The sequence below is a fragment of the Dysidea avara genome, chromosome 15 (genome assembly GCF_963678975.1).
Source record: "Dysidea avara chromosome 15, odDysAvar1.4, whole genome shotgun sequence".
Taxonomy (NCBI): domain Eukaryota; kingdom Metazoa; phylum Porifera; class Demospongiae; order Dictyoceratida; family Dysideidae; genus Dysidea; species Dysidea avara.
This window is the reverse complement of record NC_089286.1, coordinates 9,840,961-9,867,299: the sequence shown is the minus strand read 5'-3', so window position 1 is coordinate 9,867,299 and position 26,339 is coordinate 9,840,961. Positions and strand designations below refer to the sequence as shown.

General features: G+C 38.3%; 1 protein-coding gene across 1 annotated transcript in view; it reads right to left on the bottom strand.

Moving 5' to 3' along the window:
* The window catches only part of LOC136245266 (uncharacterized), a 248,123-nt gene that overhangs the window by 92,659 nt on the left and 129,125 nt on the right, over positions 1-26,339 (bottom strand). Inside the window, exons 9-11 of the mRNA XM_066036756.1 lie at positions 13,298-13,396; positions 3,458-3,556; positions 1,892-1,990 (exon numbers count right to left, since the gene is read on the bottom strand). Of these exons, the coding sequence (XP_065892828.1) occupies positions 1,892-1,990; positions 3,458-3,556; positions 13,298-13,396 (297 nt within the window). The remainder of the gene's footprint in view (positions 1-1,891; positions 1,991-3,457; positions 3,557-13,297; positions 13,397-26,339) is intronic.

Sequence of the window (26,339 nt, the reverse complement as noted above, 5' to 3'; positions counted from 1 at the left end):
AACTGTCTGCATGGTGACTTGATTCTAGCTGATCTCTCTACAGGGTGACTTGTTTCTAGCTGACCTATCCATAGGGTAAATTATTTCTAGCTGATCTCTCTACAGGGTGACTTGTTTCTAGCTGATCTATCTACAGGGTAAATTATTTCTAGCTGATCTATTACAGGGTGACTTGTTTCTAGCTGATCTAACAGGGTGATTTGTTGTAGATGAACTGTCTGCATGGTGACTTGTTTGTAGCTGATCTCTCTATAGGGTGAGCTTTTCTAGCTGAGCTCTCTACAGGATGATTTGTTTTTAGCTGATCTCTCTACAGGGTCACTTGTTCCTAGCTGAGCTCTCTACAAGTTGACTTAATTGCTTGTAGCTGAACTCTGATTCGTTTGTGGCTGAACTCTCTATAGGGTGAATTGGTTTCAAGTTGATCTCCCTACAGGGTGACTTATAATGGTCTACATTGCTAGAGCGATTTATTTGTGGTTGCATGGTGACTGTTCTATTAGGCAGCTGAATGCTCTATTAGGGTGACTGTTCTATTAGAGTATCTCAATCTCGCTTTGCTACATGTAATTCGCTTTCGAATCATAACTAGCTAAGTGGTTTGTAATCTGATTCTTCTGTACTACTGCAAGGACTTTCTATCATGATTATTCCAGCTACATACTAATTTTCCACTCATTGCTCTAAGCGGTTTGCCTGGTAGGTATGAAAAACATCAGTTTTTTATTCATAAAATTCGATCACGTAATTGTGACACTTTGTGTCATATCTCTATGGTCTTTATCTCTATTCCTTTTAAACCACAAAAAACACTCCTACGATGGTTACTCCATCATTTTCAACTCATTCCTCCAAGGGATTTACCTTATGGGCATGACAGAAGTTCAACCTTATTTTATAATAATCAATCATAACTCCATGAATGTTCATCGGATTCCTACAAAAGTTGGTTCTGAGATCCACTGTAATGAGCCCTTTAAGTGTGCCAAATTTCAGCCAGATTGGAGCATGCATTGGTGTTTTATGGTGGAATTTGAGAAGTGTGCGAAATGAAGAAAAAAAACAAAACAAAAAAATTAAAATTAAATTTTGACCGCTTGTATCTCAGAAATGTGTGGAACAACTTTCTTCAAATTTGGTATGTAGACTCCCCTACTTAGCTGGCACTTCTGTAGCAAATTTGAGATAAGGGATCAGAGAGCTACATATGTGTGCAAATCGCGGTTCCTTTCTTCCTGTCAATATACTCACAGTGTGGTGCGCCAGCTTCTTGGGCTGCACGACACACTACTGCGTGTCTTGATAACACAGCCACATATAATAAAGATTTACTTACAGCAATATATTATTTTAATTTTAAACAGTGCTATGCAAGCCAAAAGTATTGCTGCACATTCAGAAAGGACAAGACATCAGAAAAAAGGGCTATAAGGCATAAATGTTGAGCATAATCATGAGCACAGTGGGGAAAAATTAATAACACCGCAGCATAGCATAATAGGTAAAATTAAAAGCTGGTACTTACTGACAGATGTTCAATGACAAAACTGGAGACAGCACTTCCATAATACTGTTTAACTCTTAAATGTTATCATTTGAGTTTAATGTATGTAGCAGCTACAAAGAGAAACAAAGCCAAAACTATTAAAATGTTGGAGGCACTTATTCGACATGAAGCTATTCTGAGAAAAAAACAGGAAGTTGTTTCTGTCCATTAAATAAATGTCAAGTATTGCACGTTAACTACATTTAATTTTGGTCTAATTTAAAAAAAAAAATTTATCCAAAATGTGGTGAGGCTCTGGCCTCACTGGTCACACCTACCCTGACACCCTCGTTCATCACGTGTATACATATCAAACACTTAGTCACACTAGTAGTTAACACTCACTTCATTAACAACATTAATATCAGCTCCCAAACTTATAAATTTCTCAACCACTTGAACATGACCATATCTTGAAGCCAAATGGATGGGTGTGTATCCATACTGTAAGAAATAACATATGATATTATCATCACTATCAGGTCATCTCATTATCACCAAACACATGTACACATATCTGTGAACACATCTACAAAATTGTGTACACATAATGAAATAAAACTTGAGAAGTGTAAAGTTACACTAAGAGGTGTATTATTAAAAGATGATTTCATTACAATTACATGTTGAGTTATGATTAAGTGCTAACATCATTGCATAGGATCATTAAGTATGATAGTACTGTATATTAATAAGGATCATGTGGGTGTGCACACTCGCACAAAACAAAATTTATTTATTTATTTATTCATTTATTAATTTACAGATCATTTATAGAACTTTGCGTGGGCGAAATCAAAGGAAAAAGTGCACTTTAAATTTCATAAAGTACACTTTAGGGCAAACAGTGCTTTATTGCACTGCAAAGAGTGCTTTATTCGTACAATAAAGCACATTATGCGTGCAATAAAGCATTCATTGTGGGCAATAAAGCACAGTTGCCCACGTGCTTTAGGTACAGGCTAATAGTCCGCGGCATTCACACCAGAACAACTAATCACTCAAGCCAGTGAAGGCTGATAGCCCTCGCTGCGCTGAGTGGTCAATCATCCCAGCCAATACGAGTTCTACCACTGGATTGCTTTTAAAGACATACCTAAATGCTTCGATGATGGGTGGGAGAAGGTAACGTTGCTGTTATGTTTGTTAATGTAAACGGACAAATCCTGGAGATATCATGGAAATACTTCACAATGTTCACAATAGAATTGATTGTGGGATGTGACAAAAACTTGCCAAAATATGCGATGAACGTCTACTATGCCAAACTATGGTGAGCTATACGTGAGTTACTTTTTAAAACTAGTTTGTGTGCATTCAGGCTGCTAATAATTCGTACAACGCATGTTAATTACGAGCCCTAGTATGGTGAAGCTACACAACTAGAAAGTTCCATAAATCATTTAAACCATTGCCTTGCTTGTGCGATCTGAACAATAAAGCACTCGGCGCTTGGCTTCAATGGTAATAAAGCACTCAGTTTCGCCTCGTGCTTTATAAGTATCTCGGCCGCAGACCTGGTGCATTATTTTTCATATAACAATTGCGGCAATGCTTTAACATATAGTCAACACATGTACAAGCACATTAGACAAATCAAGGGAGATAATTACAAGATCTGAAGGTCAACTGGCAACTACTGCCAGCTGCTGTATTAACCAGAAACCAGCCTCAAAATCTACTTTCACTGTACCTTGGCAATGTTGGTGAGGTATAACCAAGCTCAAACTACAGTGTAACCTAAAATGCTTCCAATAAGCTGCTATTAAGTTATATATTTAGTGAAATTTTATGCTAACGACAAGTAACATTTCAAGGACATTTCATACTGTGCATACCAACAGTTAAAGTAGTCACTTCATCTTGTGTATACATATCAAACACTTAGTCACACTAGTAGTTAACACTTACTTTATTAACAACATTAACATCAACTCCCAAACTTATTAATTTCTCAACCACTTCAACATGACCACATCTTAAAGCCAAATGGATGGGTGTGTCTCCATACTGTAAGAAATAACATATGATATTATCATCACTATCAGGTCATCTCATCAACACCAAACACATGTACACATATCTGTGAGTATCATGTTCCATGGTAGTGGTTCATAATAGAGATCACCTTTTTTCAAAAATCCTAATAGAACACTTACCTATACACCACCTAAAAACATCTTCTAACTTCAAAAGAAACCATATAAATTAATTTAGAAAAACTTTACGTCTACTAGCAAATATGAAGTCTGATAAAAGTAGTTTTTTCTAAAGAACTGAAATCTGCTATTTTGAGCATTTTGTTCATGCTCTTTTTATTATTATTATCTAATCCAAAATAGCCAAGCTGTAAAAAGAGTGTGGCCCTCAAAAAGGCTATGGTGAAAAAAAGATGTGAAATCCAAGGTGGCACCAAGAAATGACTGTGATGGTAGGTTATAGTAAAAAAAATTAATAATGACAATTCAGGTGAAATTGGTGCCACTTAGTCTTGGTGCCAAATTCACTTGAATTGTCATTATTAAAATTTTTACCATTAACCTACTGTACCATCACAGCCATTCCATGGTCACATCTTTTTTCACTTTGGCTTTTTTGGTGGCCGCACTCTTTTTTTACAGCTTGGCTGTTTTGGATTAGATATCACTTCTTTTTGTAATTGTATATGGCCATAGACTAGCTTTGGGGCTTTTTAAACCTATCTTCTTTTGTCTTTACCACAGGAAAAAGAAAAGGATTTGAAGCAGATTTTTAATATAAACTATTTTTGATTTTATCAGTAATTATATTACATGCCGATTCTTCCCTACAGGATAACTTCTTTCTAGCTGATTTCTCTACAGGGTAACTTGCTGAATTCTATACAGGTGATTTGTTTCTAGCTGATCTCTCTACAGGGATACTTTGTCTGGCTGATCTCTCTACAGGGTGATTTGTTTTTGCAGCTGAACTCTCTACAGGCTACTGGTTTCTGGCTGATCTCTCTACAGAGTAACTTGTTTGCAAATAAACTCTCCACAGGGTGATTTCTTTGTAGCTGAACTCTCTACAGGGCAACTTGTTTTTAGCTGAACTCTCTACAGGGTGACTTGTTTGTGGCTGGACTCTCTACAAGATGACCTGTTTCTATCTGAACTCTTTACAGAGTGGTTTCTTTGTAGCTGAACTTTCTACAAGGTGACTTCTTCTAGATGATCTCTCTACAGGGTGAGTTTTCTAGCTGACTCTCTACAGGATGATCTGTTTGTAGTTGAAATGTCTACAGGGTGCTTTTCTTGTAGCTGAACTCTCTACAACGTGATTCTGCTAACTGATCTATCTACAGGGTAACTTGTTTCTAGCTGAAATCTCTTCACGGTGAATGCTCTATTAGAGTATCTCAATCTCACACTTGCTACACAGAGTTAAATTACGTGTTATAACTCTGTTGCTTTAACTCTGATTCTTCTCAACTATTGAAGGGCCTTTCTAAGCTGATTAATCCATCTGTACATCGATTTTCAAATCATTCCACAGAGCAGTTTGTCTGGTAGGCATGGCAAGTATTCATTTTATTATTAGCTAATCTCGATCGCATAATTGTTACACACTGTTAGTTTTTTCATTGTATCTTTGTGGTATTTAGCTCGATTTCTTTAAAACCATAAAAGGTTTGAGGTTCAATAGTTAACCTATCTACGTACCAATTATCAGCTTCTTCCCATAAGCGATTTACCCTGTAGGCGTGACAACATATTGGTGTTATTTTTTGTGAATAATTGCTAACGACTCCTTGACTGCTTATCGTATTCCAGCCAAACTTGGTACCAAGATGTGCCTATACACTCACTTTCTGAGTGCCAATGTTCAAGGAAATCGGATATCACATTCGCATTTTATGGCAGTTTTGTAAGTGTGCAAGATCAATGAATGGCAAAGTGAAAATTTGCTTCAAAGTGGATGTTATGCATTTTTAAAAATAGACGATGGACATGAAGAAACACTTACATAACATGAAAGGCTATGTAGATTTTATCCACACTAACAAGTTCATTTGGAAACGTTATATCATAACCTATATTTTAACCACAGTATATTAAGTTTATACCAGAGCAGCAATGTTGTTGTGTACCACTGTGTAGTATTTGAGTGTATTATTGAAAGCTTCATTACAATTACATGTTGAGTTTGATCAATGCCTAAACATATTAGGTACTTGGACATCAAAGAGTTAATCAAATGTGATAATAATCTGAAGTGATTTATTGTTAATTGCAGGTATACATGTGCTAAATTAGAATTAAATTTACACGTCAGATGATGATCCACATTGTTAAGCACTTTTTAATGATCCTTACTAGCTTGTAAAATTATTATGCACCTATAAATATCATACCCCACCCCCAATTCCCAGGTAGGGTAGGGGAATACAAGGGATTTGACAAAGTCCAGTGCCAGTACTAGAGCTAAGAAGTTAGTCAAAACCCTACTATGTCCCCACGTCTAAAGATCCAGGGGTTTCTATAGGGGATTTGATTTACCTATTAAACACTTTTTGGTTCAACAAAACTGCCACTGTCAAAAGCCCCAAGATGTAGATGTCAAATCCCCAGTAGGTGTATGGGGATCCCCGGGGTTGGGGGTGGGGCTTGACATTGATACGTGCATTACTAACACCAATGTTGCAGTCCACTTGTCTGCACTAGATGTGCTGAACATCAGAAAAGAACTAATCACATTTTGGACAGATAGTACAAGTGTTTTATGGTGAGAAGTAGGCACTTCAAATCATTTGTAGCAAATAGCTACAAACACTGAAAAATGGAGATATGTGCCAACAAAGGAAAACCTAGCTGATTATTTGACATGAGGTGCTATACATTAACAGAGTTGACTCAACTGAAGGGAAGGATCTGCATTTCTCTCTGATAGCCAGGATCATTGGACATCTCTTGGGAATGGTATCATCACCAAAGATCAAAGAGAGCTTAAAACAAACATTACAAAGAGCTCACAGGTAAGTGTGGAAACTTTATTAGCATTTACAGCTGTTTCAACTGTAGCAAAAGAAGAGTGTTGAAGGCTGCAACCTGAATGGTATTAAAGCTGGAGAAAGCTAGTTAGAGTAAAGGCATGGACATTCAATTCATCATTAATAGTAAGCGAGTTAATGAGATGATGGAAGCTGAATTAAGTTCAGAAGAGATGGTTGATGCAGAAAATTATTCAAATGAGCTAAACGGAATGTTTCAAGGATGAGTATTTATCATTGACCAAGCAAAAGGAGATTCCAAGTAATAGTAAGTTAATGTGTTTGTTGGATGGTGATAGTGTGATGTGATCTGATGGGCGGCTGACTTATGCAGAGTTTCTACCTTACGATGTGAGGTATCCAATAATTTTGCCAAGAAAGTATTGGGTTCCTAAGTAAATTGTAAAGCACAACCAAACCATAATTCTGGTACTAACCAAACCTCATCTCATTGTCTACCAGATTTGGATAATTGCTGAAAGGGAGAAAATTATAGAATGGGAAAGAGAATGTATGATGTGTAAAAGGTAGTATACTTAGAAATGGCGTATGGACTTGATGTAGATTCCCTTTTAAATGCCTTACAGAGAATGATAAACAGAAGAGGTGTACCAAACTTATCTGATAATGGAACAAATTTTGTTGTTGCCAACAGAGAGCTGTGTGAGTCAATTTGCAACGATCCAAGAATTCAATCCAGTATATCAAATTTGGGGATTAAGTAGACATTTAATTTGCCATATGCACCACATTTTGGTGGGGCCTTAGAGATCGTGATTAAGGCAGCAAAAAGAGCAGTTACAGCCACACTAAGCAGAGCCAATGTTGATGATGAAGAGTTGTTAACAGCATTTTGTGGAGCTGAGGCATTGATAAATTGAAGACCTTCAACTTACCAGTCTGCAAATGTGAATGATGATTTGCCACTAACACCAAACCATTTTCTGAATGGTCAAATGGGAGGTCAGTTTGCACCTGAAGTGATCAATGAGATTGATTATGACCCTAAAATATGGTGGTGACAAATTCAGGATTTTGTCTGACATTTATGGCATTGATGGTTGAAAGAATGAATCCAAAGTTTAAGTCTCAGACAAAAATGGCTAAAGATAAAGAAAGATATAAAGCCTGGAGATTGTGTTTAATGATTACACATAAAACGCATTATAGACAATGGTTGTTAGGGTGAATGCTAGAAGTCTATAAAGGAAAGGATGACCATGTAAGATCTGTAGTTGACGATGGGCGATATTTGAGACTTATTGTCAAAGTGTGTCCACTGGAATTAGAAATACACATATGTAGATACAGTGGCGGATCCAGGGGGAGGGGGCACAGGGGCACGTGCCCCCCCTATTCAAAAAATTGCATACAAGATCGAGATACTTTAATAGAGCAGTCAATTACTCTAATAAAGCAGTCACAGTGTTCATGAGGCAGTGTAGCTTACCTATGAAGCTATAAGACACCCTTGTTCATCATGTGTATACATATCAAACACTTATTCACACTAGTAGTTGGCACTTACTTTATTAACAACATTAACATCAGCTCCCAAACTTATTAATTTATTATAATTATTAATTTCTCTAGGCCCGGGGCAAATACAACCAAGTACAATCACCAACGGGACAACCTACAAATGGGGCATGCACAAACAGTGCATGGCCAACACAGTGTTTGCAGGTAGAAAAGATGCACAGAAATACAATTCTAGAGGATAAACTGACTGGTACATAACCTAAAGGGATGCATTAGTATGTAATTACAACCAGTGATTATCCGACCATGGAGATGTGAGAATGTGAGATTGCACTTTAAATTGTGAGAATCATGGTATTGAATCTGACACCTACAAGTAGTAGAGCTTAAACATTCAACAAATACATATTACATTAATTTTATGCAATTGTACACAATTTGTGTTACATGATAATTATGTTTAATTGAGGATGGATTAGAGCGCTGGATTAAGACATGGCTGGAGTTGCCAAGAACAGACCACGGTAAGATTGGGATAAAAGCAGAGTATTTCAACTTTCACTTACAACTGAAATCTGAGTTATGTACATATTTAACAACAGCTGAGTAATTTGTACTAAAATGATCACATGATGCTGATGATATACTGCAAGACCAAAAAAAAAAAGGAGAACAAACGTGGCTGTAATGCAATACTAGAATTTCATGGATACGACAGTGTGCACAAGTATGTGTAACATTACTGATGGCGGCAGACTGTAGCTACATATAATAATAGCAGTTAATAGCAAGCACAACCATGCACACAGCAATAAGGCCACATTTTGTGCATGTTGTGTTTGCTCTCTCCATCAGCATTCAGTACATGGGATGCAATTTGGCAGTGAATATTTATGTAGTTTTCTCAGGGCCCACATCAGTGATCAGTCTGGGCACTCCTGGCACCAAAAGGCTTCAGGTGGAGAGCTATGCATCATCACACAAACTTACCAGCTGGAAACTGCACCTTCTTCGCACAATGGCCTACCAGGTGAGGTTTTCTCCACAAGAGAAGGTACCCTAGTTACACGAGACTAAAGAAACAAGACTATCAAAGTGTTTTAACCAACACAAACTAACCCCCAGCGATTAGCAGCAACTTCCAATCATGCTGTTTATTAAGCAGGCATACCAACCACTCGTCTTCCAATCGAAATAGTCGCTGTCACCCACTTTCAAACACAAATAAACAGTAGTTCGCTTGTCTAGTGGGCATCACGTGCTAACTGTTTTGATCGGTGTTAAATAGAATCGTCATACGTTTCTATCACCTCCATGAAAACACCTGCCCATTATACAATTGTTTCTTTGTTCAACATGGATTCTATTCCCAGTGAGTGCAAAGCCTTAAGCCTTGTAGTTTTCTCAAACATTATTTATTTATTTACTCATTATTAATGACATAATTTTAACTGCATTTCGTATTATCTTTAGTACTTGGTTGTATAATTAAGGCTGAACAACACCTTCACAATACCATCCTGGTGCCTTGCAGCATTGGCTAGATATAACTTAGACTTGTTTGTTAATATTTTGTAACATTACAATGAAAAAAACAATACAACACTCATGAGGTTATACAAAACAAATGTCACTGTACTAATTACTAATAAGCAGTTACTAGTTTTCGACTACAATGTGACCTGGCCTGCGAAAATAGGTCAATTAGACACAGAAAATTTACTAAACTTTCTGACTTGTAACATTTTATGCCGTTATCCCATGATCATGCAATTTTTCAACTCATATTAAACATTTAAATAAAGTTTAAGTTATTAAACACAGTTAATGTTGTGAAGCGTAGGCTGCGCAAGTACCCAAAATATTAGCATGCAACAGTGGGCTCTAATAAGAACAACACATGCACAACACAGTGAGCAGAACACGTTGGCAGTAATTCATACCTGTTGTATCAAATCTTGCCAGTTACAGTGGCTTTAAATCTTCAAGATGAATACTCGTAGTTCTCGCCGGCTGAGGAAAGGGAAGGTCGTCGTCTTTGGGAAGGTTGACTGCTGGATTGAGCAAGCGAAGAGCTTTGTCACGCCGGAGGAAGGGCCGCCTCAAGGAACAAGTATTCCGGAAAGGAGGACGACGCGACAAGATGCGATATTACAATGCTAGTAGCCGCCTTCAGGGTCGTTTCTACAAGTCGCTTACCTTGGCCCACGCACAGTGTCACTGTCGCCTGGGACAGCTCCGATGCCGCTGGACACAATACCAATAGTAACTACAGCTCCACCTCATACCATAGCCAGTTCGTCGGATGCCACCTAATCAAACAAAAATGCAGGGAGATCGCGTGGTGGGCATCAATCAGAATCTTCGGGGACAAACACCCCGACTATCGCGAAATGGCCTCAGACATGATGCTGCATTAGGTAAGCAACAGTATAACACCAGGATAGAGACGCTTCTCTGCTCTAAACTCTTTCATTACCCAAGCATCAATAAACCAAAAGTACTTCCTACTTTGGCCCCGCTGGAATTACATAACCTTGCCTAGGTTATATACCATGGCAGATGAGGCCCCTCGCACTTACCAACCCCCCTTCTCAATCAATGGATTGCTGGAGGTGAAGAATGAAGATCCGAGGAACAGAGCACATAAATAGGTGAGTGGTAGCATAACTAAACATTAATTGGCTATTTAATACAAGTTACAGAATATCAATAATCTAGTCCAGAACAAAGATATGACTTGTTGTGTGATGAGGTGCAGTTTGTGACCACATGCCCCGGTTTTGCAGGCCCAGTCATATATGTTCTGTCCATTATACATCACTTCACATGAAGAACAATACATGAAACTAGCCTAGAATCAATCTGATTACTTGCTAAAAGTTATTGAAACTTTTTCCATCCAGGCTTTTGAAGGCTGCACCATTTTTATACAGTTTGCATGGATAAATCATATGGTGGAACAAAAAACCTGTTTTATCGTAGTCTGATGTCATGTAAAGCCTACATGCAGGCCTCTTGCAAATCTCCAACATAGAGTGAGCATGACCTGGGAATTGAATGTGGCCTGGTGTATCTTGGGAAACAGTGTTGTCCTATTAGCTGTAGACACACATGCGGTGCAGTATAGTATGGATTAGATCAAAGTTCTGTTTCTAACACTACGTGTTCATGGGTCACTAAAAATCAGCCACTACACAGACATTGATAAATCCAGATATATTGTAAACATCTAATGTTGTCACTATGGAAAGTTGACCAAAATATGGCTCTTGCAAACTCTTCAGAGAACTGCGTAAATGCTTCATCCTGAAGTGATGCTAGCAACAAATAGACTAACTACTAACAACACACTGCTTGCCATCTGACGTCATTATCGACTGTAAATGACTAAAAACCGCAACACGGACATTTTAGTGTGTGACTAAAATTGTTTCCAATCCCATCATAAAGTACACTGTCATCACTTGAAGACAAAACCCATATATAGATAAACCTTTCCCATATTTAGTGCACATGGGCTAAAGTGGAAATTATCAGATGATGATCCCAATTGTTTAAGATGATCTTTATTAAATTCCTAACACTTGTTACATGTTTAGCAAGGTGAAAAAAGTGGTATCATGTGTGTTGTGGATAAAGAGGGAAATGGCTACACTACAAGTGTAAGCATGTCAAACTAGGGAAAAGATTGCTCCTTTCCGAGAAATTTTGGGATTTGGAAGCAATTCTGCTGACTGACATTACCAGTGAAAGATTTAGATGGCAAACTGAAACATATAGTTGACTGCTCTATTAGAGTTATTGCATTCACTGCTCTATTTATTAGAGTATAGTGATCAGTGATCTGGCCAAACCAGACCAGCTAACTATGGCCTGGAGTTACTTCACTATCATACAGTATGATAGTACAGTATATTAGGGATCATGAAGGCTTGGGCTTTTCTGGCCAAAACATCACACTAAATTCAGCCTCACAATACCTACATGGCATCTCGGCAGTATTGGATAGGTATAACCAAGCCAAAAAGTGCCATCAGTATGACCTGAAAGTGTTATCATGATTTACAGAGAGAGTTTGTAGTATGGTGAGTGGGCAGATCAAAGGCTGCCGCCAATGTTACAAATCAGTTGTAAACTGGTTTACAAATAATTGTAACATGGCTAAGTACGTACCCCTTTTAGCCACACAGTCTGGGCCATGGCCACTAATTAGTTCAAAGACTTCAAATGAAACCAAACAACAGAACAACACAGGAAGTCACAATACAAGGCTAACACATCAAGGACTGACAAGGAGGTAAATTACTCTTGAACATATGTATACACAACACTGCACTCGTCTGAATGATTGGAAAGCAGTACAACAGCTGGGCTCAGTCGCTATATGTATACCACATGCTCATTTATCAATAAATTAAGCTAACTAAGGTTATTATAGTGCTGCACCACTCAACAATCAATATCAGACACTTCAGCTACACCTGTCTAAATGACGCGAAGCAGTACAATGGCTGGAGTGATTGGCATCGATGATGGCACTTTGAACTCGTGCATAACAAATGTGCTACCAATGAATAAACTAGCTAACAATGAATTAACTAACCACCAAGATAATAATTAGTCAGTAAAACTGTTCCTTGTACACAGCACTCAGTGGTAGCCAATATTAGCCTTGCAATTTTTTGTTCCTTCTGTGCTACAAATGGGTGCCTTTGATCTGCGCATGCCCCATACACAAAACAGTTAGAATACACCGATTCAGTTTGTATCTGAATTGTAAACAACTTCACCCTCAGGTCTGCGGCCCTCGGGTGTCGTGTTTACAAATCAGATACAAACCTCATGGGTGTGGTACAACTATTACATGTGTACCCTGTTGTGTACATCACATATACATGTATGACAATGCAAGGTCGTAGTTGAATAAATTTAAGGGCAAGTCAGCTACAGCTGTCTGGTGATGGTGCTAGTGGCAATCCTGGTTATAGTGCTAAATATTGTACGTACACTCTCATGGACTATGCCACAGATCTCATCCTAAAGTGGGAATTATCAGATGATGATTCCCATTGTTTAAGATGATCTTTACTAAATTACTAACACTTGTTACATGTTTAACTACGCAAGGGAATGATTGTTAAGGAATTTGAAAATGTACACTAATAGTAGTAGATTACAGAACAATTAAGTGAAATAGTCACTTCATCATTTGTATACATGTCAAACACTTAGTCACACTAGTAGTTAACACTTACTTTATCAACGACATTAACATCAGCTCCCAAACTTATTAATTTCTCAACCACTTCAACATGACCACGTCTTAAAGCCAAATGGATGGGTGTGTCTCTATCCTGTAAGAAATTACATATGATATTATCACCACTACCAGGTCATCTCATCAACACCAAACACATGTACACATATCTGTGAGTACATCTATAAAATTGTGTACACATAATGAAACAAAACTTGATAGGTGTAAAGTTACACCAAGACTAATCTATAAAACTAGTCAATGTTATGATTAGTATTTCTTAACTCAGAAGTCTTACCTGTACTAATATTTAGTCGTCATAAACTTTGTTTATTATAAACCATAAAGCACATGTTTGTATTGGTTACTACAGTGATCACAATATACAACATTTCCAATCAGAGACATTTAATACTGTACACACCAAACATGTTAAACATTAGGGTTTAAAATGTGGCACAGTGTCCTCAAGATGGTTCAGTTGTACGTATATCGGTGTATTGTATCGGTTTTCAGCAGCAATATTGGCTATAACTGATATAGTAGCAATTTCTATATCGGCCACCGATACGACATGTATCGGTATATCGGTACACCTCTACTATAGTGACGTTCACTTCACAAGATAAGTCAGGTATGATTGCTCTCAGAACAATTTCAGTGCATCTGAAGAATGGTGGTAGAAAGGTTAATGTATTACTAGTACAAAATATATCAATTCTGATGTGGCAGCAGAACTTGGCCTAAAGGAACATCTCAAAAAGGTGAATGTTAGTGTTCTCAATGGCCAAATTGAAACTACACCAGTAGTGTGTGGCACTGAGAGCTTAAATGGTAAGTCTAGGTTAACTTTTATAGACTTTACTGTAGAGAGGGTCAAAGGTGATATGAAGACCATGGATTGGAATGCATGTGCCAGAGATTGGCCCCACTTACAACACTTGGGGTTTCCCAAATTAGGGTCACATTTAACTGTTGATGTTTTGATAAGAATGGATTGTGTATATTTACACTATTCTGTAAGAGACATTCGCAGTGCACTTGGACAACAAATAGCACAGTTGACACCATTAGGATAGACATGTATTGGTGTTGTAGGGAATGATATACGTACATGCTAATATCAGTATGAATTTTGCTCCCACTTACCTTTCTACAAGTGTTGGAGACATAGAAAAGGTCAATGTATTGCTTCAAAAATTCTGGGAAATCGATATCAGTGGCATGAAGGAAGCAGCGTCAATTTTGAGACCTGACAATAAGAGTGTTCTTAGTGTAGCAGAAAGATCTATCTAATCCAAAACAGCCAAGCTGTAAAAAAAGTGTGCGGCCCTCAGAAAGGCTATGGTGAAAAAAGATGTGAAATCCAAGGTGGCGGCCAAGAAATGACTGTGATGGTAGGTTAATGGTAAAAATTTTAATAACGACAATTCAGGTGAATTTTTGTGCCAATTGACCAAGCGGCACCAAAATTCACCTGAATTGTTGTTATTAAAATTTTTACCATTAACCTACCATCACAGCCATTTCTTGGCCGCCACCTTGGATTTCACATCTTTTTTCACCATAGCCTTTCTGAGGGCCGCACACTTTTTTTACAGCTTGGCTGTTTTGGATTAGATTTCATTTCTTTTTGTATTTGTATACCCCAAAGCCGGCCTATGGCCAGCTTTGGGACTTTTTTAACCTATGTTTTTTTTCTTTACTACAGGAAGAAGAAAAGATGAAGTAGATGTACTTTAAATATTTTATCAGTAAATTTACAAATTATACATATAATACATATGGGACCGGATTTGCGAAAAGGGGCCTTCCACATACATCCAATTTGCCAACTTTGACAATTGATAACTTCAGATTGGAAAGAGCTATTGCCTTGAAATTTGGGCAGTGGTGATTTCTTTGCAGCTGAACTCTCCACATGATGATTTCTTTGTAGTTGAACTCTCTACAAGGTAATTTCTTCTAGCTGATCTCTCTACAGGGAGATTTGTTTGTAGCTGAACTATCTACAAGGTAACTTCTTCTAGCTGATCTCTCTAAAGGGTGATTTGTTCGTAGCTGAATTCTGTACAGGTGATTTGTTTGCAGCTGAGCTCTTTACAAAATGGTTTCTTTATAGCTGAACTCTCTACAAAGTAACTTCTTCTAACTGATCTTTCTACAGGGTGATTTGTTTGTAGCTGAACGATCTACAAGGTAATTTCTTTTAGCTGATCTCTCTACAGGGTGATTTGTTTGTAGCTGAATTCTGTACAGGTGATTTGTTTGTAGCTGAGCTCTTTACAGAATGGTTTCTTTGTAGCTGAACTCTCTAAAAGGTAACTTCTTCTAACTGATCTTTCTACAGGGCAATTTGTTTGTGGCAGAATTTTATACAGGGTGATTTCTTTGCAGCTGAACTCTCTACATGGTGGTTTCTTTGTAGCTGAACTCTCTACAAAGTAATTTCTTCTAGCTGATCTCTCTACAGGGTGATTTGTTTGTAGCTGAATTCTGTACAGGTGAGTTGTTTGCAGCTGAGCTATTTACAGAATAGTTTCTTTGTAGCTGAACTCTCTACAAGGTAACTTCTTCTAACTGATCTTTCTACAAGGTGATTTGTTTGTAGCTGAACTATCTACAAGGTAATTTTTTCTAGCTGATCTCTCTACAGGGTGATTTGTTTGTAGCTGAATTCTGTACAGGTGATTTGTTTGCAGCTGAGCTCTTTACACAATAGTTTCTTTGTAGCTGAACTCTCTAAAAGGTAACTTCTTCTAACTGATCTTTCTACAGGGCAATTTGTTTGTGGCAGAATTTTATACAGGGTGATTTCTTTGCAGCTGAACTCTCTACATGGTGGTTTCTTTGTAGCTGAACTCTCTACAAAGTAATTTCTTCTAGCTGATCTCTCTACAGGGTGATTTGTTTGTAGCTGAATTCTGTACAGGTGATTTGTTTGCAGCTGAGCTCTTTACAGAATAGTTTCTTTGTAGCTGAACTCTCTACAAGGTAACTTTTCTAGCTGATGTCTCTACAAGGTGGCTAGTTTGTAGCTGAACTCTCTACATGGTGGTTTCTTTGTAACTGAACTTTCTACAAGGTGACTTCTTCTAGCTGATTTTTCAATAGGGTGATTTGTTTGTAGCTTCACTCTCTACAAGGTAACTTCTTCTAGCTGATCTCTCTACAGGGAGATTTGTTTGTAGCTGAACTCTCTACAGATGATTTGTTTGAAGCTGAACTTTCTAAATGATGGTTTCTTTGTAGCTGAACTCTCTACAAGTTAACTTCTTCTAGCTGATCTCTCTACAGGGTGATTTGTTTGTAGCTGAATTCTGTACAGGTGATTTGTTTGCAGCTGAGCTCTTTACAGAATAGTTTCTTTGTAGCTGAACTCTCTACAAGGTAACTTTTCTAGCTGATGTCTCTACAAGGTGGCTAGTTTGTAGCTGAACTCTCTACATGGTGGTTTCTTTGTAACTGAACTTTCTACAAGGTGACTTCTTCTAGCTGATTTTTCAATAGGGTGATTTGTTTGTAGCTTCACTCTCTACAAGGTAACTTCTTCTAGCTGATCTCTCTACAGGGAGATTTGTTTGTAGCTGAACTCTCTACAGATGATTTGTTTGAAGCTGAACTTTCTAAATGATGGTTTCTTTGTAGCTGAACTCTCTACAAGTTAACTTCTTCTAGCTGATCTCTCTACAGGGTGATTTGTTTGTAGCTGAATTCTGTACAGGTGATTTGTTTGCAGCTGAGCTCTTTACAGAATGGTTTCTTTGTAGCTGATCTCTCTACAAGGTAACTTTTCTAGCTGATGTCTCTACAAGGTGGCTAGTTTGTAGCTGAACTCTCTACATGGTGGTTTCTTTGTAACTGAACTTTCTACAAAGTGACTTCTTCTAGCTGATTTTTCAATAGGGTGATTTGTTTGTAGCTTCACTCTCTACAAGGTAACTTCTTCTAGCTGATCTCTCTACTGGGAGATTTGTTCGTAGCTGAACTCTCTACAGGTGATTTGTTTGAAGCTGAACTTTCTAAATGATGGTTTCTTTGTAGCTGAACTCTCTACAAGTTAACTTCTTCTAGCTGATCTCTCTACAGGGTGATTTGTTTGCAGCTGAGCTCTTTACAGAATGGTTTCTTTGTAACTGAACTTTCTACAAAGTGACTTCTTCTAGCTGATTTTTCAATACGGTGATTTGTTTGTAGCTTCACTCTCTACAAGGTAATTTCTTCTAGCTGATCTCTCTACAGGGTGATTTGTTTGTAGCTGAATTCTGTACAGGTGATTTGTTTGCAGCTGAGCTCTTTACAGAATGGTTTCTTTGTAGCTGAACTCTCTAAAAGGTAACTTCTTCTAACTGATCTTTCTACAGGGCAATTTGTTTCTGGCAGAATTTTCTACAGGGTGATTTCTTTGCAGCTGAACTCTCTACATGGTGGTTTCTTTGTAGCTGAACTCTCTACAAAGTAATTTCTTCTAGCTGATCTCTCTACAGGGTGATTTGTTTGTAGCTGAATTCTGTACAGGTGATTTGTTTGCAGCTGAGCTCTTTACAGAATGGTTTCTTTGTAGCTGAACTCTCTACAAGGTAACTTCTTCTAACTGATCTTTCTACAGGGCAATTTGTTCGTGGCAGAATTTTATACAGGGTGATTTCTTTGCAGCTGAACTCTCTACATGGTGGTTTCTTTGTAGCTGAACTCTCTACAAGGTAACTTCTTCTAGCTGATCTCTCTACAGGGTGATTTGTTTGTAGCTGAACTCTCTACAAGTTAACTTCTTCTAGCTGATCTCTCTACATGGTGATTTGTTTGTAGCTGAATTCTATATAGGTGATTTGTTTGCAGCTGAGCTCTTTAAATAATGGTTTCTTTGTAGCTGAACTCTCTCAAGGTAACTTCTTCTAGCTGATGTCTTTACAGGGTCACTAGTTTGTAGCTGAATTCTCTACATGGTGGTTTCTTTGTAACTGAACTCTCTACAAGGTAACTTTTTCTAGCTCATCTTTCTACAGGGTGATTTATTTGTAGCTGAATTCTTTACAGGTGATTTATTTGCAGCTGAGCTCTTTAAAGAATGGTTTCTTTGTAGCTGAACTATCTACAAGGTAACTTCTTCTAGCTGATGTCTCTACAAGGTCACTAGTTTGTAGCTGAGCTCTCTACATGGTGGTTTTTTTTGTAACTGAACTCTCTACAAGGTGACCTCTTTTAGCTGATCTTTCTACAGGGTGATTTGTTTGAAGCTGAACTCTCTACAAGGTAACTTCCTCTAGCTGATCTCTCTACAGGGAGATTTGTTTGTAGCTGAACTCTCTACATGATGGTTTCTTTGTAGCTGAACTCTCTACAAGGTAACTTCTTCTAGCTAATCTCTCTACAGGGAGATTTGTTTGTAGCTGATCTTTCTACAGGGTGATTTGTTTGAAGCTGAACTCTCTACAAGGTAACTTCTTCTAGCTGATCTCTCTACAGGGAGATTTGTTTGTAGCTGAACTCTCTACATGATGGTTTCATTGTAGCTGAACTATCAACAAGGTAACTTCTTCTAGCTGATCTCTCTACAGGGTGATTTGTTTGTAGCTGAATTCTGTACAGGTGATTTGTTTGCAGCTGAGCTCTTTACAGAATGGTTTCTATGTAGCTGAACTCTTTACAAGGTAACTTCTTCTAGCTGATGTCTCTACAGGGTCACTACTTTGTAAATGAATTCTCTACATGGTGGTTTCTTTGTAACTGAACTCTCTACGAGGTAACTTCTTCTAGCTGATCTTTCTATAGGGTGACTTGTTTGTAAACGAATTCTCTACATGGTGGTTTCTTTGTAGCTGAACTCTCTACATTGTGGTTTCTTTGTAGCTGAACTCTACAAGGTGATTTCTTCTAGCTGAATTATCTCTTTCTATAGTTGCATGAATTCCCTACAAGGTAACTTCTTCTAGCTGATCTCTCTACAGGGTGAATTGTTTGTGGCTGATCTCTCTACAGGGTGACTTGTTTGTAGCTGATCTCTATACAGGTTACTTGTTTGTAGCTGATCTCTTGAATTCTCTTCGGGTGACAGCTCTATTAGGATGACTGCTCTATTAGGATGACTGCTCTATTAGAGTATCTCGATCTCGCACTTGCTACACTAAGTTGGATTTCGTGTTATAACTCCGTGGTTTTAAGTCTGATTCTTCTACACCATTGAAGAGCCTTTCTAAGATGATAACTCCATCTGTACAGCGATTTTCAAAGTATTACCCCAAGCGGTTTACCTGGTAGGCGTGGCAAGCAGTCGTTTTTTTATTAGCTAATCTCGATTGCGTAATTGTTACACACTGTTGGTTTTTTCGTTGTATCTTCCTGTTTTTTAGCTCGATTTCTTTCAAACCACAAAAGGTTTGAGGTTCAATAGTTAACCTATTCACCCACCGATTTTCAGCTTCTTCCCATACGCGGTTTACCCTGTAGGCGTGACAACATATTGGTGTTATTTTTCGTGAATAATCGCTCATAACTCTTTGCCTGTTTATCGTATTCCAGCCAAAGTTGGTACCGAGATGCGCCTTTATATCCCCCTTCTGTGTGCCAAATTTCAAGGCAATCGGATATGGCGTGCAAGTTTTATAGCAGTTTTTGTAAGTGTGTGACAAGAAAAAGAAAAAGAAGAAGAAAAAAAAACGAAGAAACTGAGCCAATTTTTGAAGTCGCATCTCGGGAACGCGCAAAGCGATTTCGCTCAAATTTGGAATGTGGAGTGCTGCAGTTGGGGGGCATGTCCACAGCAAAAATCGTCTTGTTTCATCAAGGAAGCACAGAGCTACGGAGGTGCGAAAATTGCGTTTTCTTTCTTCCTGTCAATATACTCACGGGTGTTACGCGCCGGCTTCTTGGGCCGCACGACACACTACCGTGTGTCTTGATATAAACAGGATCATTATGAAGTTACTATACCCTGGAAAGATGATGTTGTGAGCTTAATAATACCTGATAATTATGAGATTGCTAGGAAGAGGATGTGTAATCTAGAGAAAAGGTTGGCTAAATGTTCTGATATGGCAGAAGAATATAATTCGATCATTGTGACTCACCTTGAGAAAGGATATGTCACTAGAATACAACCTTTAAGTGAGTGTAATATAAAGTGGTACCTGCCTCATTTTCCAGTTATAAGACAAGATCGCTAGGACATCTACAAAGGTACGAATTGTGTTTAATGGAACAGCCCAATGTGATGGGGTTGCTTGAATGATGTTATCCATCAAGGGCCCAAGTTACATGATTTGTTTAATGTTTTAATTATTTTGTTTCAGACAATATCCAGTAGCATTAGCCTGTGATATTGCAGAAATGTATCTGAGAATTGAGACACATCCAAATTAAGGACAGATCTCACTATAAATTTTGTTGTAGACATATGAATTGTGAACAAGGGCCTGTTGAATATGAATTTTGGCTCAGTTTGTGTCCCAATATCATTCCAGGGTTTATATGAACAGAGTCATACTAGGATAGCTAAAATCATTTTAAAATTCACCTGCATGGACAATAGCATGGCTTCAGATGATGAAGCAGGTGAGCTTTATAAAGAACTTTTTGACCTATGGGGAAAAGTAGGAATGAAAACTCATAAATGGCTTTCAAATTTGACAAAGGTGTTATAACTATTCCACCACAGAATACAGATTCTCAGATGAATTTAGGGAATGGAGAATGTGGATCATCAAGGGTAAAAACACTAGGGATATTATGGGATGCCACTACGGATGTGTTTACCTTTAAGTCACAGTATATTGTAGAAGAGTTTATACCAACACAGAGAATGTTTTTGAAAGGAATTGCAACATTACTTGACCCTTTCTCCATTTGTTGTCAAGGCTAAAAATACTGATGCAAGAAACTTTGGTTTGTGGTGTTGATTGAGATGATTCTTTACCTGAAGACGTGTCAACTTTCATGGTTTGATGAATGAAAAGGTTGCTAGAATTTAAAGTTCCCAGGCAGAGGAGGCTGGACACGGCACATGTGAGCACATATATTTGTATTGAAAGTATAAACAAACCTTCAGCAAAGTTTTAACAAGCACCATTCAAAAGTGCACCTCAAGTTTAGTATTTTAGGGCAATCTACCCCATTCAACCCCACTACTCCAAGTCTGTAAACCGCTGTTGAAATCTTGAGGGATCGCGTCTGTTGCAAGTTTTGTCAGTTATCTACGGATAGATTGATGGGTAGAACTATAAGGACACTTTACATGTTTGTAGTTGAGCCGAATAAACATTGAAGAAAGTAATATGGATGCTGAAATTGCCTCCAAGTAAACTGAAAAAAAAGAAGCGGACACTGCTAGCTTTGTCTCATGGAGAGTTGATTAGAGGACGGGAAACTTGAGCACTAGTGTTTCAATAAGAATTCTGTTGTATATCACAAAAAATCAGGTGTGTCTGTTGCTAATACCTTCTTTATCACTTAATCTTCATCTTGGTATTGGAAATATGCAATTAACGGTAATAGTTTTTAGTAGCGCCTATATCGTGTCCAACCTCCTCTGGTTCCCAGGTGTCTTCAACTTAGAGAAGAGGTGAAATTAATTTCTGTTCGTGTGTTTGTGAATGCATATGAGATGCCTTATGGGGCTGTCATATACTTGACAGTGGGATACAAAAATGAAAGGGTATCATTATCTTTTGTAACGTCAAAGACCAAAGTAGCTCCTCTGCAGTCCACTAGCATTCCACATTTAGAGTATATGGGGGCAGTTTTTGGGTAAAAGAATAGTTTTGTCTGCAGTAGATATGTGCTGAACATCAGAAAAGAATCTACCATATTTTGGACAGATAGTACGAATGTTTTATGGTGGGTGAAGGGACACAGTAGGCACTTCAAATCATTTGTAGCAAATAGAATTGAAAAAATACAAGCAGCTACAAATACTGAAAAATGGAGATATGTGACAACAAAGGAACACCCAGCTGATTATTTGACACCAGGTGTTTCTTTACGATGCAGTAAACGTAAACAAGATTGTCATCGTTTCTTCTAACAAACCGCCTTCATACGCCTATGCACAAGTGACTGCAAGGCTAAAACTATACCTTGATTGATCTGCCAAACCATGGTGAACATTGTAAGCCAAATTCCAACTTTGTAGACTAATCCAAATGGAAGTTATGGCTGTGAATGGAAGCGCTTGCAGTTTATTTTTAGTATAGTCACTGTAAAATCGATTTCCTTATTCTTCCTACTTTTAATTGCTGTAATTTCAAAACTACACACCACAGAAGGCTGAAACTTTGGTGATCCATTCCTTGGACTCTGCAGATAATGGTGAGTTAATTAAAAAAAATTAATTGTGCAAACTAGACGGGTTTTTGCTGAGACGGTCACATATTAACACTCTGTTATAGTGTTACACTGTTCAGTAGACAAACTACTACAACTTGCGTGCTGAAATCCTTTGCACCACGAGCACTCGAAGACATCATTAGTAGCTTCCTTGGCGCAAACTAGACACACGTCACCAAGGTCTCCTTTCGTCTTTTTGTCTTCTTTATTGGCGGGAGAGCTTGCTGGACGTTTAAGGTTATTTTAGCTCTCCAGTTTGGTCTAGTAAAAGGAACAGAACACAAACTGATGCACACAATGCATGGCTAGGGGGGCCAGAGGACATGCACCTCCAGGAAAATTTTTGAAATTTAGATGCTCTGAGACTACATTTGGCAACAATTTTAGTATGAAATTATCTGTAAAATAAATATTTATGGAGCCTATTTATGGAGTGCTGAGCATGCACATCACTCATTATAGGCACATGCTGCAATAATTAATTAAAATACTCAACTGTTGTGTAATTATTTTTCAAAAGGGGTTTCCGTGGAAACCTTGAAACCTTCTTAAATCTGCCACTGCACGTAATCACTGTTTGTCTTCAACTTGGAAAGCCCCATAGCCCATGACAGTGCAACCAAAATTTCAGCTCTGCTATCTTAAGAGATTCTGGGGCTTGTCCTTCTAAGGAAGCACCAGGAATATCCGCTTCCATCAACTGGGAAGCCATAATTGCAACTATTCACAATAATTAATACTTGTAGGCCTCAATTGTGGTTTCCATGGTTTTTATGAAGAGGACTTGGTTTTGCAAACCATCTATTAACCAGCTACCTGCACATTACAGCCAAGAAAATTTTGGCCCTGTGGTAAATGGCTTAGACAGGTTCCACTGTTCATACATCAACTGTATCATGATGAAACTACTTATAGATATAGCAATATAGCTCATAATTTGATTTTAATTGAGAATCATAGAATCATAGAACTGTTCTATAGAAATTATTATGTGTGACATTGTACAAAGATTTGCTACGGCAATTGCACACTTATACATACATCTATAGCTTTAAGTAAAACACATCAATGATCAACTAAAGAAAGGGTCAAGGCAATTAACTTCAAAGTTAAATCAAGAGTATTAATGTGGTACACATTGCATGATGGTCTCTACAATCATTCACAAGTAACTTTGAAATGTAACGAAATCTGATGTATTGGTGTCTGTGATGTTTTGTTACGGCAGTCATGACCATCAGAATCCTTTATTAATTCTTTCTTTGATACCAAGCAGTACACTACTGTTCCAGCTCCGATCAACCATGGCCTTTAGAATGAAGTAAAGGCTTGCAATGTTTACGGTTCAAAGACAAGTTTTGTGGCGTGTGCATGTGAGCTTGTTGTTAACGCATCCTTGCCTTGGCTTGGAACATCCCCTGATGGTATAGTTGAAGACCCTTCACTGAAATGTCTAGGACTTCTTGAAATTAAGCTTTTACTCATCGTTTTAGTACTGTTGAAGATGCTTGCTGTGATCCAAGCTTTTTGCAATCATCACAAATGACAACATCACTCTCAAGAAAGAACATGAATATTATTACCAAATTCAAGGTCAGATGGCCTTATGCAAAGTATCTTGGTGTGATTTTGTAATTTACACCTACCAAAATTTTATTGTTGAAAGGATTTAGTTCAATGAACAATTTTGGGATGAGATGCAACCACAATACAGATTTTTTCTTTAAATATATTTTACCAAAAACATGTGTACATAACAAGGATAATTAAGTATATGCATGGATTATAATTAGCACTGTAATTATATTAATGGATTTTGAAAATTGGTCAATAAACAACAAACAGTCCATATCTGGTCTGCCAGTGATGCTGGCATTACATTAGACAAAATGTTGTACTCCTTCACCCGACGGATGGTTCTTTTTATATGGATGCGGAGGGAAGCTATCTGCTGAGTACCTACAACCTCACTTGCAGCTAACTGCTTTCTCTTACCCAGAAAAGGAGGTATGTTCAAACGAACACCCAAGGAGTCAGTACATCTTGAATGGTGAACCCTCGATCTGCCATCACTTCATCCCCACTCTTTAACAGACTTAAAAACTCACTGGTGCGACAGCACCTTCTTTTAGCGTATGATAGTTGTCCCAGAAGTTATAAAAATCAGTAGGCAAAAATGGAGGGAACAAATCTTGGTCCATTTTCCTGGATGAAAGTACTCACCTATGGATTGCAAAGAGAAATGATTACGTATAGCCCAAGCCATGTCTCAAGTACAAGCTTGTAATGTCACTACACCGCAACATTACAAATGATTGAACAGTAACAAGACATACCGACATCCCTGCGAATAGTGTGAAGCCATTTTCGCTTTACCTCTGCATTTGCCTTGCTGTTTGCATCTGGGATCTGGTAAAAATATACTTTCATTTCTTTTCCATTAATGATAGTCATCCTGTATCCTCTACCATGACAATCGATCTGGTACGCGACAACTATGCGGCATTGTAAAACTTGTCCCATTCAAAATGGTGGCCAAAACGGGGGGTCGTTTTGGATAGCGTCTATTGAGATGTATCCAAAGGACAGGTCTCACTATAGATTTTGATGGGGACATATGAATTGTGAACAAGAGCCTGTTGAATATGAATTTAATCGATTGGTATTGGTGTCAACTCATCCACATTTTTGGCTCAGTTTGTGTCCCAATATCATGCCAGGCTTTATGAACAGAGTCATCCTAGGACAGCTAAACAATCATTTTAAAATTCACCTGCATGGACAATAGCATGGCTTCAGTATTAATACAAGTTTAACCGTAGGTTAAACAGGGTTAACTTGGAAGTGTCTCTATAACAATGGCTGTTTACTGGGAAACACCTGGTTGCTAGTGAAACAAATATGCTTGCATACGGCCCATGGGAAGGTGGAGACAAACATCAAATAGTGTCAAGATGTAACAAGGCTAACCTGGGCACAAACCAGTCAAACCGGTATGACAGGTGCTAAGTTGCAGCTTTAAATAGTGGTGAGCGTTACTCAGTGCAGCATTCTGCACTCTAGCATTCTGCACTCTAAGCAGCTCCAACGTTATTATTAGTAACTATAGCGGCTAGTCATGGATCCAGGAGCGCAGTCTTCTAGCGGGGATCAGCAGCTTCCTGTTACAACAACGACTATGACAACAACCAGCTCATTAGCGGAGAACTCTCGTAGCAGCTTACCTGGACCAAGTGGGCTCTCCCAAGATGACTTAAGCAGGATTGCAGCTGTAGTTGCTGGGGTGATGCAACCCCATCACAGTCTTGCCACGGCAACACCTAGTCAACAGAACCCTCTATCATCAGGGTCAGCGTGTGCAACAGGCTCAAGTTCGTCATCAGCCTTAGTCACCACCAACTCGGGTAAGACTATCTATTAAGTATCAAGAGCTATACTTGCAATATTAGCTATGTGTATACGTCAGTTAATAAACTGCCTTGAAGGGCGTACGGGTGATCACACTCGCCTACATGCATGTAGTCTCGTGGTGACAGCCTCTGGAGACGGGGTGAACGGTCGTGAACCTTCCGTGGAAGGGAGAAGAGTTGAAATGTAGGGAGGGTTTATGCTAAGTAGAACACACATAGGAACTCCCTATCACGCCAATTCCCATTAAATCTCGAAGTAACTTAGTCGTCCAGATTTTCTATGGCACTAACAAACTTTTCCCTTCCGTG